Here is a 13914-nt window from a genome sequence, read left to right on the forward strand (position 1 = left end):
TAGTATATATATATAATCGAATCAAATTTCGCACCGTGATTCCACTCTTAATTAAGATATTCCATATTAAAAATAACCATTAGGAATTACCACAATTTTTTTTCTAGATTAAAATTTAAATATTTTCATTTCATTGCCAACTGTTGCATACTTGGCTAATTGCATTGAATTTGGCCTATATCCATAATTTCTGACCTCATGAAAATATATAGAATTTTTATATTTGTTGTGTTTTTTCTATTATGCTATTTTCAAATTTTGTCAATAAGTAGTACAATGTTTTCAAAGCAGGTCTTTTATCAGTTTTTGGTGAATCCTTCATCTAGGTTTAGTAAGCCTGTAATGTACTGCCTTCTATTGGTCAAAGTACGAAAGCACCAGGGTACATTGTCTATTTGGAGCAAAAAATGATAAAACGTTATAAAACATTATCCAATAAATATATAAATTATTTGCTCAAATACTATTGAACTCATAATGAGGCTTTAATACTTTTATCCACGTGAAAAATATAAGTAATTGTGAATATAATGAATGAATTAATCCCATGATTCCTTTTTGGGGAAAAATATTAGTTATTTAAAAATAATAAATACAGAATTTAAAAAAATGAAAGTGTAATAATTTTTTTAAATATTTTTAACTGATAAAAAAATAATTGGGAAAATAAATTAAAAGGAATTGTAATAATTATATACAAAAATAATATCCAAATAAATTCTAATAATTGTGTCATAATTGTGTCATGGGTGAATTTGGCCTGGGGAATTTTTTTGTTTTGTCAATATCTTGTGACTGCACATATCTTAACTTCTTGGCTGCCTTTGACGTCAATAAACGTCCAATTCATTTCAACGGGGAGTTTAATAGTTCCTAAAGCCAGTTGAAATTAATAGGACGTATATTGCCATCAATAGATTTTTTTCAATAGCAATTTCCCCCCTTTAATAACTAAATAAACTAAACTAAAGGTATTTAATTCAATACAAGTAATGAGTCAAACCAATTATCAATTTTGAAATTATCTCTACTGTAGTCATCACTGTCTCTGATAAGGTTAAAAAATTGAATTTCAAATTATCGGTCTTGAACATTGTCACTGATTATTTCGATCTGGATTACTACTCGGTAAACGTGATTTTAGAATTATGGATCATTATTATTTGTTGGTGACGTTGCGTTGCCTGCGAGCCTAAAAATAGGGAACACTTCCATTACTATCGTGCTTCTTTCTTGCGTTTTGCCTATGCGTTTCGACGCAGTAGTGCGCCGCCTAGTGTTGCACGCCGGCACTGAAGCGATAAGTGTCTACCTTGGGTCGGGGAAAGCTGGGCACGGGGGCTCCATCTTGGCCGCAAAAAAACAAACAAACCAATAAAACAAGAAGCGAAGGGTGACGGCGACGGATTGCCCGTCAACGGTTATTCCCCATTCTCGCATCGTCGACTGCGTTGTGGGGGATCCCCGGGAAGGGCTTGTTTTGTGGGCCGCTTGTAGGATGTCCCGTCATGAGGGTGAGTTGATAAACAGCGCTACCGTGGCTAACTGAGGCTACACTTATGTAGCTCGGTCCAAACTCAAAACGAAGCGAGGGAATAAACACAACTCTTAATTTTAGACATATTCCGTTACACGCACATGTAAGGATAACCATATTAGGCGTTAAAAGCTTTAATAGTTCGGAATTGACTCGAAAACATGGCGTAGCTTAGCAGTTAGCCGTTGCTAGGGGAGCTCTCTTTTAGCCCCGGCTAATCGTGTTACGGTGCGCTAGCGGCGTTCAGATCTTGTCGTTTTGAGCTCGTCTTTTGCCATTTAAACACATAAACTAACACAAGTAGTCACATAATTATGTGGACGTTGTGTATGTTAAGTGATTAATAAGCTAAGCATGGTTAAAGTGTCCCGTCGAGCTAGTGCACTGTCATCAAGAGTCAGGCCGCAAAAGTCTCCAACGTGTCTCATGGACTTAAACAATTGTACAGAAATTATTTCGGGAAGATTTTAAGAACGTGAACAAAGTGTTAGAAAACATAAACCCATGACTGTGTGTCTTTTTCAGTCACATTAAAAGTATCTTAAGCATGATCAAGGAGAATGGCCTCAAAGATGCAACTTTATTGCACCTGACGTTCTCTTTAAAAGTTATTTTTAAAACGAAGTTTGTTTGAATGCATTGAGGGACATAGTTAAACAGCTGTCGCTGAAAAATCGGGGAACATTCGTTAATTATCGAGCAGTCAGAAATGCTTGATTACTTGGTGTTTTTGTGTGTGTGAACTAGGGTTCTTAAATTTAACCCGGGAACATTGCTCTAACCATTGACGCCGATAGAGGTCCAATTAGTTGATTCGCTTTCAGAATGGTCACTGTCCACCTTGCCGGTTAAAATGGAGTGGACGTCTAGATTGGTTCGCGGGCCGCTTTAACGTCAACTTGATTTCACGTGGGCCGGACCATTTTAGATATAATATTTAGATTTTTTTAATAAATGGATTAAAATAACTGGATTAAAAGCCCTGAATTTTCAGTTTTTTTAATAGATCTTAAACAATGTTTATTTTAGCTTTTTTAAAATATGTTTTTAGATTTTACAAAATGATTTTTGAACTAAAAGCACAAAAAAATGATTAAAAAATTACAATTATTGATTTAACAGGGGGAAAATCAGGAAATTTAATATACATCCATACTCTTCATTTTAATTTGATCCTAAAACAGAAAGTCGGCACTCATGATTTACTTTCCCGGGCCACACATAATGATGCGGCGGGCCAGATTTGGCCCCGGGCCGCCATTTTGACACATGTGGTCTAGACAGTCCTAACATTTTAAACCATTGGATGTCTTTTATGGTCAGTGGCGGGCACTGAGTTAAGGTATCTTTAGAGGCTTTTTGGAGGCCATAACCAAAATATATTTCAGTTTACATTTTCTCTCATTTTCTAAACCGCTTTATCCTCACAAGCGTCGTGGGTGGGGGGTGCTGGAGCCTAGCCCAGCTGCCTTCGGGCACAAGGCAGGGGACACCCTGAATCGGTGGCCAGCCAATCACAGGCCACAAGGAGACAAACAACCATTCACCCTCACACTCATACCTAGGGGAAATTTAGAGTGTCCAATAGAATAGATCATTTTGCCATTGTCATTTCTTTAGTATATCAATCTTTTATGATTTAACAAAGTTCAGGGCTTGCCTGATTAATTTAAATCTCAGTTAACGGGCTCCTCTAACTACTAATAATCGATATCCATCCTGAATAACCCATATCAGTCTTTCACCATTATGTACACATGACTGTTGACAAAAACCTGAGAAAAATCATTGAACTGACACGTCTGATTCTGTCTCTTGTTTTTTTTCTCGTAAGGTGTGAGCTGCGACGCCTGTTTGAAGGGAAACTTCCGTGGCAGACGATTCAAGTGTCTCATCTGCTACGATTACGACCTGTGCGCCTCGTGCTACGAGAGCGGTGCCACCACCACGCGACACACTGCAGAGCACCCCATGCAGTGTATTCTAACCAGGGTAGACTACGGTAACTTTCCCCCCTTCTTCTGTTATTACATACGATGAGGTCAGGGTTGTGTTTAGTAGACCTTGGGGTTGAAATGCAGTAGTGTGAACGTTGATATTTTCAAGGAAAAAAAGCTAAAATAACTACTTAAACAGACTTTTTAGATTGAAAGTAACCGTCTCCACTGTATTTTAACAAAAAGGGTGGTATCAGTTTTCAGTGTAGAAATTTTAGGTTTACCAGAATGTTTTCTTTCTCACAATAACATGGTTTATATCAAGGGTGTCAGACTCGGGTTGGTTCACGGGCCGCTTTAACGTCAACTTGATTTCAGGTGGCCCGGACCCTTTTAGATATAATATTTAGATTTTTTTTTAATAAATGGATTAAAAGAACTGGATTAAAAGCCCTGAATATTCAGTTTTTTAATAGATCTAAAACAATGTTTATTTTAGCTTTTTTTATATATTTTTAGATTTTACAAAAAGATTGAAGAAAAAACAGAAAAAAATGATAAAAAAAATTACAATTATTGATTTAAAAGGGGGTAAATCAGGAAATTTAACATACATCTATACTCTTTATTTTAATTTGATCCTAAAACAGAAGGTCGGCACTCATGATTTACTTTCCCGGGCCACACAAAATGATGCGGCGGGCCAGATTTGGCCCCCGGGCCGCCATTTTGACACATGTGGTTTATATACAATAATGTACAGTATTTGTTCGGGGTTTTTAAGTATTTGCTCAAAGTGGTCAACATTTGCAAAGATCCTCACACTTCCCATTGAATGTTCCCATGTAGATTTGTATTATGGCAGCGACACCTTCTCAATGGAGCAGCATCAGGCGTTCACGTGTCCTTACTGCGGCAAGATGGGCTTCACGGAGACGTCCTTACAGGAGCATGTCACCGCCGAGCACCCGGAGACGTCCACCGAGGTGGTGAGTATGCCTGCTCTGTTCTCTCGAGATTTTTACACAGATCTTATCAATGTCTTTAGTCTGCCGGAAGTGGCGTTACCGGTACTTTTGTTGTCTTCAGATCTGTCCAATATGTGCCGCCTTGCCCGGAGGGGATCCCAATCACGTCACGGATGACTTTACCGCCCACCTCACACTTGAGCACAGAGCACCTAGAGATTTAATATCCTTTCAAAAATCTAATATCCCTGAACATGTGTGGGATAAAATGGCTTATATACAGTCTTCCCTTGATCTTATCGCAAATTCACTTGTTCCCGATTTTTTTCTGCTATTATTAGATATTTTTTTAAAATTAAAGGTTTATAGAAATGTGAAAATCCACGCTGAAACTCGCAAGCAGAAGCCCTTACCCTGTCTTCCGCTTGCTAATAGGACTGAGCACTGAAGAGAAAAAAAGGCTAGTTATAGTAGGGGTGACCCGATATTTCGGTCTACATTAACCGCGATATTCGAGGGATTACTGTAGCATTGGTCTTTTTCTCTGGCAGCTAAATTAGCAACACCAATTCAACCTGAATGCATAAATAATAATGATTTGGTGTGTTAACGCTTTATGGGACATCTATTTTTGGTCATTAAAAACATATTCCTTTACAAATTCTTGCGTTATCTTGGAATGCCGTCATTGATAACCAAATACATAATGTTTCCGATAATTTCTGATCAGGGATATCCCCAGAATGGAGGTTTAATTGTAGCAAATTAATTTAAATTCACAGCAGAAGGGTGGAAAGAGCCACATGATGGCAATGAGAATTAACTGGAGGATAATGTGATGACTTGTCAGTGACAAATGTTCTGCCATCCCTCCCAGTCAAATTGGATTGGACATCACATGCCGTCAATGGTAGCCAATAAGTGCTCTATGTAGGGTTAAGACAAAATAAAGTATTGGCTAAAGACAATTCTGTTGTCTACGTTAAATCCTTGGACACCCTTACCATTTTTGAATTGTAACAAATTTTTATACACAATGTTTTGGGGTAGCAAAACCTGCCGCTACTTTCGGCAGGTGTTGACGATGTGCGACATCCGCTGAGTGAAGCGCACGTTTTTTATCGTTCGCCGTTTGCTTTTATGACATCACGGCCTTTGTGAAAACATACAGGCTGACCTCGCTCTCTTTTCTTACAAGATGAAAGAAACTCTTCTTTATCACAATTAGACAAAAGTAAACTAATGAGCCCCATTTTCCACACCGTTATTACACTTTAACGCACTTGGCCCTCACGATGAGTCGAGCAGCGTCCGGCACGTTCGGCGGATGTTCCACCCCGGGCGGGGATTGGGCGGTCCCCGAGCGCGACGCACCAACATGCACTTTACCGGCGGCTCCGCAGGCGGCCTGTCCTCATCTGCGTCGTCATCGCAAAGCACCACCTACACCCCCGTCAACAGGGAGGCCATGGACCCCATCGCTGGTCAGAATCGGCACGACGAATGTTCTTTACCGCCTGTGGTGTGATTGTGCGCCGCTACTTTGGCATTTTGATTGGTCGCCACATGCCTTGAGATCTTTGCAACTCAAAAAATGTGCCGCAGGTCGAAAACATTTGGGAATCACTAATCTAGTGTAGAAACAACTTGTTTCGTTGAAACTAATTTTACGGTTTATGGCAAGCAAAATATGAAATAAAGTTATTTCTGTTCCTTTCAGAGTTGTTGTCGCAGCTGTCGGGTGTACGGCGCGCCGCGGGCGGCCAAATCAACTCGTCGGGGCCGTCGGCCTCGCAGCTGCAGCAACTGCAGATGCAGCTGCAGCTGGAGCGGCAGCAGGCGCAGGCGGCACGCCAGCAAGTAGAGACGGGCCGTCACGCCGCCCGCCGAGGGAACAACACGGCCAATTCTGCCGCCGGCCCAACCGCCGGAGCCGTCCCGCCACCCTGCGCCGCTGCTCCCAGCGCTGGAGTGCCGGCAGAAAGCAACCCGTCGGCTTCGTCTCACAACTCCCAATTTCTATTAGCACGGTAGGTGGCACTTGGTTTTTTATTAGCTGAGTAAAAAGATCCCCCAAAAAATCCCTGCTTTTATTACTAAGTTTGCAATTTTATTTTCTGGTAAAAAAGTCGTCGTAATATTACAATCTTATTCTCACAATAATTGGATTGGATTGAATAACTTTATTCATCCCGTATTCGGGACATTTCGTTGTCATAGTAGCAAGTGGTTGAGAATACAGACACAGAAAAAGACATTTTAGACATAAATAGATAGGTAATAAGTAAGTTAATAAATAAATAAATACATGAATAATAAGCGTGTTGCTGAAATATATATATATATATATATATATGCATACATATATATATATATATAAATATATATAGTATATATATATATATTTATATATGTATGTATGCATATATATATATATATATGTATTTCAGCAACACGCTTATTTATATATTTATTCATGTATTTATTTATTTATGTATATATTATATACATACATACACAGATGTACATGTATACATACGGTAGGTCTTAACACTCAGCTATTTGTTTTGTTAATATAAATATAATGTAAAAATAAAGTCCTAATATTGGACTTTATTTTCATTGGCCCTTTTTATTAATTTTTTTTGGGTCACGGCCACAGTAATAAATCTTACCAAAGTCAGGAGAAAACAATCAAATGTACAATGGCTGTTTCTCATGTGCAGGCTGAATGAGCCCAAAATGTCGGAGGCAGAGCGTCAGTTGGCAGAGGGCGAGCGCGCCGACCGCAGCCTGTTCGTGCAGGAGCTGCTGCTGTCCACGCTCATGCGCGACGAGAGCTCGTCGTCGGACGAGGACGAGCGGCGGGACTTCGGCGACTTTGGCGCCATGGGCTGCGTGGACGTCATGCCATTGGACGTGGCGCTGGAGCACCTGCAGCTCCGCGAGAGAGCCTCCGCCGCCGCCGCCGAGCCTCCGCCGCCGCCTCTTTGATGTCCAGGCGGCGCGCAGACTCTGTCCCACCTGCTGCAACTGTCAGTGATGGACGCTCCCTGCAAAATCAGCCCTCCCTTGTCTTTTTTTCTTTGTTTGTTTTGTGTGTGTGTGTGTGTGTGTGTTTGGGGGGGGGGGTGACTGTAATGTCAGACCATTTTTGTTTTGTACACATAAGCAACACTCTAAGGGGATGCATACATGACCATTTTAATTGCGGCCACAATGGACAAAAGTAACGGTCGCAAAAATTTGAAGGCCACAAAACGGGGGTATTTTAACACCCATATGATTTTTTTTCCTCTTTTCTGATCCTGTGAGCCTCAATTAGCGTCACGAGGAGACATCCCGCCCGTTTGAACTGGGAGGGTTTGTTCATACAGATGCGTCTATTGCCGTCAGGAGTAGTTAACAAGTCAATTGTCTGCAAATGCCATTTCTAGTGAAGTTTTAGGGACACCGCACCGATTAACAACCTTTTGGTTTGCGCGGTCTTTCCATATTGTGACCACAATTGAAATCCATCTTTCTCCATGTCATGTCTGGGGCGCCATAAAAGTACACCGCATTAAGCAGGTTGACCAGTGCAACAGAGCGAGCATACAGAAATATATCCAGATTTATAAATATATATAGAGAAATACACATCTAAGAAGAATATATGACGATGACTGATAATCATATAGAATCAGTGAAAATGCTTGACGGCCCCCAACCATTGCTTCCTTAGGGACGCGGCTCCAAAACCTCACTCATAGTCCCCACCCAATGCCCTGTGACTATAAATAACCCACCCTGGCATTGACAAACCCCGGAGGATCTGGGGGGTCCCTCTGCCCAAGCTGCTGTGTGCGTTTGACTATTATCAATAATTAAAAAAAAAAACGTTCGGATGGGTTACTGTAATACCTGCATGTGTTCTTTGCAGCGTGCATGAAAATTCAAAAGAAGGAAAAAAGAATCAGAACATTGCCTCGGATGGTTGCAAAATCCCGAGGAGTTTTTTTTTTGTCCACGGAGAGAAGGAAAAATTTGGAGAGATGTTGAGCGAGTAGACGCCATGTACAATAATCCATAGACGAGTTCTTGTGTCTACTCACTTTTTTTTTGTTTGGTATTACAGACAGGAGACATTATTTTTCTGCTAAGGTTAGCACTTTGTATTTATTGTTTGTTTCGGAGCCTTGATGAATTTCGCTGCCTTTGCGCCTTCTATACGTTGCCCCCTATGTGTACATTACAGGATGTATATTGAATTTGTGGCTTTAATAATTCAAAGTTCAAAGACTTGAGCGGACATTTTTTTTTATTTAAAAAATGTCGCAAGTACAATAAATACAAACTCTGCACAGCTTTTGTTGAAAACTAGAGGCCCTTTACCGCTGCACACATCTATGATGGAATTAGTGATTTCTATTTTTGGTCATTTAAAAAAAAACAATGGACCTGGTTTCCACATATATGGAATTCATTTTTTGGTTATTCACTTGTATACCAAACTTTAATATTGTGTCATTCATGAATTGATGCTTATGTATGTGGAAGCTAGGTCTCAAATATATTTTAAAATTATCAACCCTTATATGTTTACATAAGAATAACAACAATTAAAAATGGATCAAATCCCCATTTAAAAATGTTAAAAACACGGGAAAAAAAGGTAGGACGAGTGGTTAGTGGTTAGTGCATTGGCCTCACAGCTCTGGAGTCCTGGGTTCAAGTCCAGGTTAGTCCACCTGTGCGGAGTTTGCATTTTCTCCCCGGGCCTGCGTGGGTTTCCTCTGGGTACTCCGGTTTCCTCCCACATTCCAAAAACATGCATGGTAGGCTGAATGTACACTCTAAATTGCCATTAAGTATGGGTGTGAGAAAATACGGTAATAAAATTTGCAAAAACAGTCAGAAGAGGCACCTGTCAATGTTATCATTTATACATTTTCTGTACTCGTTATTTTCACAAAGGTCGTTGGGGGTGCTGAAGCCTATCCCAGCTGACTTCGGGCACGAAGCGGGGGAAGCCCTGTATGGGTGGCCAGCCAATCGCAGGGCACAAGGAGACGGACAACCAGTTAGACTCACATCTGGTGGCAATTTAGAGAGTTCAACCCGCCAACAGTGCATATTTTTGGGAATATGTGAGGAAACTGGAGTACCTGGAGAAAACCCATGCAAGCCGCGGGTGAACATGCAAACCCCACACAGGAAGGTCTGGACCTGGGATCAAACCCTCGCTCTCAGAACTGTGAGGCCGGCACGCTACACCAAACCACACCAAACCGTTTCTGGACCATATTACAACATATTTTCCATCATTTGGTGCGGGCCAATAATAACTGGGCAGCGGACCGTAGCTTTTGGACACTCCTGTCTGAAGCCGTTAAAATAGAAATTGAGTTTTAAATTCAGCGCACGTGTTAATCTCGCAATTAGGGTCATCTCCAAGCAGCTGCCGTCAAAAAGGACAATGACCTTGAGGGTCTGAGTGACCCCTAGTGTCCAGCAGTTGTTTGCAAGGCGAGAAAGCCGCCCGACTCAATTTGCGGAAAGTCTTCTCATTATAACGCTCTAGTTTCCGTTTTTGCGGCAGCTGCTCTTGTCACTCCTCATTGGTTATTGTTAGACGTGGACAAAATTCTGGCCACAGATGGTGACACATTAGCTCATTTTGGTTGTTGTCAATTAAAGCAACCTCTGAAGGAAACAGTATTTATATAACCAAAAATATCACATTTACCACCTCACAGTGTTTAAAATATGGTGCGATTTTGTTGTTGTTGCACATTTGCAATAGTTAGCAACTTTGATATTTATTTCTAAATATTCATTCATTTTCTGAGTGGCTTTATCCTCACTAGGGTCGTTTATTTGGTACTGGGACGATTCGCCGAAAGACTTTTGGCCGGCGGACGTTTGGCCGACGGTCAGTTCGCCAAACGGATGTTTCGCCGAAACGGAATTCGCGCGCTCGCCCCGCCCCCGGATCATGTGTGTACATGTTTTTCAACCTTGGCCCGCGGGCCATATACGGCCCGTTACAGATAACATTCATTTAGGAATAACAAGGCCATGTACCTCCCCCCGCTGGACATATTTCTAAATACAAGTACGTACTACAATGTGCTGTCAATTGTTTATATTTTTTATTTTATCCTTGCGTTTAAAGTAGTAGCCATTTGGAGATCACGCAGAACAGTACGTGACAGAAGAAATAGAGAAAATAAAGTAGTAGTAACAGTAAGCACTACTGTAATGAAATTGTAAATCCAGAAATCCTACTCCAGAAAATTTACACCAGCATAGAAAATGTTGAGATTAATCTTTGAATTAAGGTTCTCAGCAAATCATTTTGAATATATATTTCCTAAAATAATGGGAAATTATTTAAAATTAAACTAGAAGTAAAAGTGTGTTCCATGGCATTTTCAGGTATTGTTCTCTAAGCCCTCTGGTCTGTCCAAAGCACTTAGAATTTCACATAAGTCTTCTAGTGTTGTTTTTTCTCAGTGTCAGACATCAATCCCCAGCTTTGATAAATTACATTGCGTGTCCAAATGGCTACTACTTTAAACGCAAGGATAAAATAAAAAATATAAAAAAATTGGCAGCACATTGTAGTACGTACTTGTATTTAGAAATATGTCCAGCGGGGGGAAGTACATGCCCTTGTTATTCCTAAATGAATGTTATCTGTAACGGGCCGTATAAGGCCCGCGGGCCGAGGTTGAAAAACATGTACACACACGAGGGGCAGGGCGAGCGCGCGAATCCCGTTTCGGCGAAACATCCGTTCGGCGAACTGTCCGCCGGCCAAACGTCCGTTGGCGAAACGTCTTTCGGCGAATCGTCCGGTCACGGTTTATTTTTATAGTTTGGCATTGCACACTTTGCGGTAGCCACGTAAAGAAGAGGCTTTGCACGTGGTGTAAGACATAACACCTTTATTAAATGCACAGTATCACAAGGAACATCTCCATTAATTGTGGTTAAGCTACTCACATGATGCACAAAGCATTGAATTGATTGTTTGTTTGATTGATTAAAGCAAGGTTAAATCTGCCGCACGCACACAGTCTTGCATCCGAGTGTACGCGGCAACGCACACACATCATCTCAGACGCACGCGTACTCACATTCTTTATAGTATTTTCGCGATAAGTAAAATTTCTCCGCACATGAATGAAAATGTCTTTTTTCTGTCTTTTAGCATATTTACAAAAAATGACTTCTCCCCCTCTCCCAATCCCCCCACGATAGATTACATTCAAAAGAGGACCCCGGCCTTCTAGATTACATTCAAAATAATATACTATTCATGATGCAAAGTCACAGTTATACATCTGAAAGTGGATCTCGAGAGGCTACAATAAGTCAGAGACCCCCCAAAAATAAAATAACAATAATCAACAATAAAACAAACTCCGCCTCCAAGATTCTGAGTGGGAAAAAATATTTTTTACCTGCATTATTTTTCCTATGAGCACAGAAAAAAATCTAATGGTATTTACATGTAATATGTATTGCCAGTGGCCCAGAAGACGTGATACCTGCTGGAGTAGACCAGTTTTAGAACCTAGTCTATGAACCGTATATGCAAATATTCCAACTGTACATGGTGAACAGCAGCTGGTTTATCTACAGTGGACATTTTTTTAAAAAGGTGTTTTTGCCATTTTTCATCTTGAAGTGACTACTTAACAAAACTCCACAAAAACAAAAAAAACAGAATATTGAGCTCTGCGTGACCGGACGTTTGGTCGCCGGACGTTTGGTCGCCCGGACGTTTGGTCGCCCGGGTGAATATAATTTTGAGAGCTGGTTTCAACAGTAGAAATTTAGATATTAAACTCTCTCTCTCATGAATATAATTTTGAGAGCTGCTTTCAACAGTAAACTCTCTGTCATGTTGTCATACGTCCGGCGACCAAACGTCCGGCGACCAAACGTCCGGGCGACCAAACGTCCGGGCGACCAAACGTCCGGGCGACCAAACGTCCGGCGACCAAACGTCCGGCGACCAAACGTCCGAGTACCGAGCTCTGCTGTGTTTTGTTCTTCACCCCCAAATTGCTTGGGGGGTCGACCAAAATATTGCAAAATGGTGCCAAATCCTACCAGCAATCACATTGTCGGAATTATGTTCAAGTGTGCTCAACTGCATTTGTTTTTCATAACAATCTATCTTAATCACAATGATGATTAGATATGTTAAATTGCACATTTTTTTTGGTCAATGAATCAATTGTTGATGTACTATATCTTTGTTGTGTGAAAAATAAATCATAATACATTATAGGTAATTTTTGTATCAAAATCATCGTGATATCACTTATGATATAAAATCCCAAATGATTATTAAGGGTGTAAATTTTATGACAATAAGTCTTAATGCTGATTCTTTGGACAATATATTTGCAGATAGTCTGCCACAATTTGATTGGATTCAAGGAACTCTTATGGATTTTATACAGCAATAGGCAGTACTATGTACACATTTAAAAGATTGAATTTAATTTGACAAAAAAGCTCGAAATAATAAACAGCAATTTTGATTTTGTTGCTGAAACGTTCAATCGATTTAAATTTTTGAATTAGATTTTTTTTGCACTTCCGTTAATTAGATTGTATTGTTTCTTAAATCTTGCCCTGTGATTGGCTGCCCGTAGTTAGCTGCTCCAGCACCCCCCACAACCCTTGTGAGGATAAGCGGTACGGAAAATGAATGAATGAAGGTTTCTTAACTGATTGAGGAATTGATTCAAATCAATTTACCATTAATTTGGTGTAAATCTCCTGATGATACAATATAAATTCTTTGGAAAACAATACAATATTTGCAGATATTGTAAAGTATATATATATATATATATATATATATATATATATATATATATATATATATATATATATATATATATATATATATATATATATATATATATATATATATATATACTGCACGTAAATTACATTACATGCATATAACTGCTGTAAAACAAGTATTTTCATTTACTTAGTGAGAATTTTTTTGTGGCATCCCAATATTTTTGTCCCAATTCAATGTTAAAACGTATTAATTATCGTTTAATTTCATTTTTGAAATGTTAATTATGATCAGTGATGGTGAGTTGCTGAGTTGAAGTAAGATTGTCACTTAATCCGTAATATTTAAATATTGGGATATCGCATTGTCGCAATGAAATGATAATAATATCATCAATATTTTGAGCAAATTAGCAGCCTGCATGAACATATTTTGTTTTAAGTTATTTTCAGATCATTTGTACATCAGGATATAACTGTATCGGGAGCTTTGATCCATGAATAATATTAATAAGAATATTTTACATCTAGATTTTGGACTGGATGTCATAGATTCACAAAAAAAGATGCTGTTCCGATGGATTAAAATTGAAATCCGTAAGAATATGAGATAAGATGTGCTCTTCTTGTCTGTTTTTTTGGGGACTGGCGAGAGACA

The 13914-nt window shown here is 39.7% G+C and overlaps 1 protein-coding gene across 1 annotated transcript; it reads left to right on the top strand.

Annotated features, from left to right (window-relative positions):
- Positions 1-1243: 1243 nt before the first annotated feature.
- Positions 1244-8018, top strand: kcmf1 (potassium channel modulatory factor 1). The gene is made up of 7 exons (XM_077623451.1): positions 1244-1514; positions 3372-3539; positions 4324-4463; positions 4564-4665; positions 5737-5926; positions 6163-6472; positions 7169-8018. Exons 1-7 carry the CDS (start codon positions 1499-1501, stop codon positions 7434-7436), a joined length of 1194 nt encoding a protein of 397 aa, XP_077479577.1. The 5' UTR covers positions 1244-1498; the 3' UTR covers positions 7437-8018.
- The last annotated feature ends 5896 nt before the right edge of the window (positions 8019-13914 follow it).

The sequence above is a fragment of the Stigmatopora argus genome, chromosome 16 (assembly GCF_051989625.1).
Source record: "Stigmatopora argus isolate UIUO_Sarg chromosome 16, RoL_Sarg_1.0, whole genome shotgun sequence".
NCBI classification, from domain to species: domain Eukaryota; kingdom Metazoa; phylum Chordata; class Actinopteri; order Syngnathiformes; family Syngnathidae; genus Stigmatopora; species Stigmatopora argus.

What these genes read in the sequence shown, in the direction of transcription:
- kcmf1 (XM_077623451.1), top strand. An exon ending in ACAGAGCACCTAGAGATTTA is followed by an intron (nt 4,666 to 5,736) that starts ATATCCTTTCAA and finishes CTTGGCCCTCAC; the next exon opens with GATGAGTCGAGCAGCGTCCG. An exon ending in GGCCATGGACCCCATCGCTG is followed by an intron (nt 5,927 to 6,162) that starts GTCAGAATCGGC and finishes TGTTCCTTTCAG; the next exon opens with AGTTGTTGTCGCAGCTGTCG.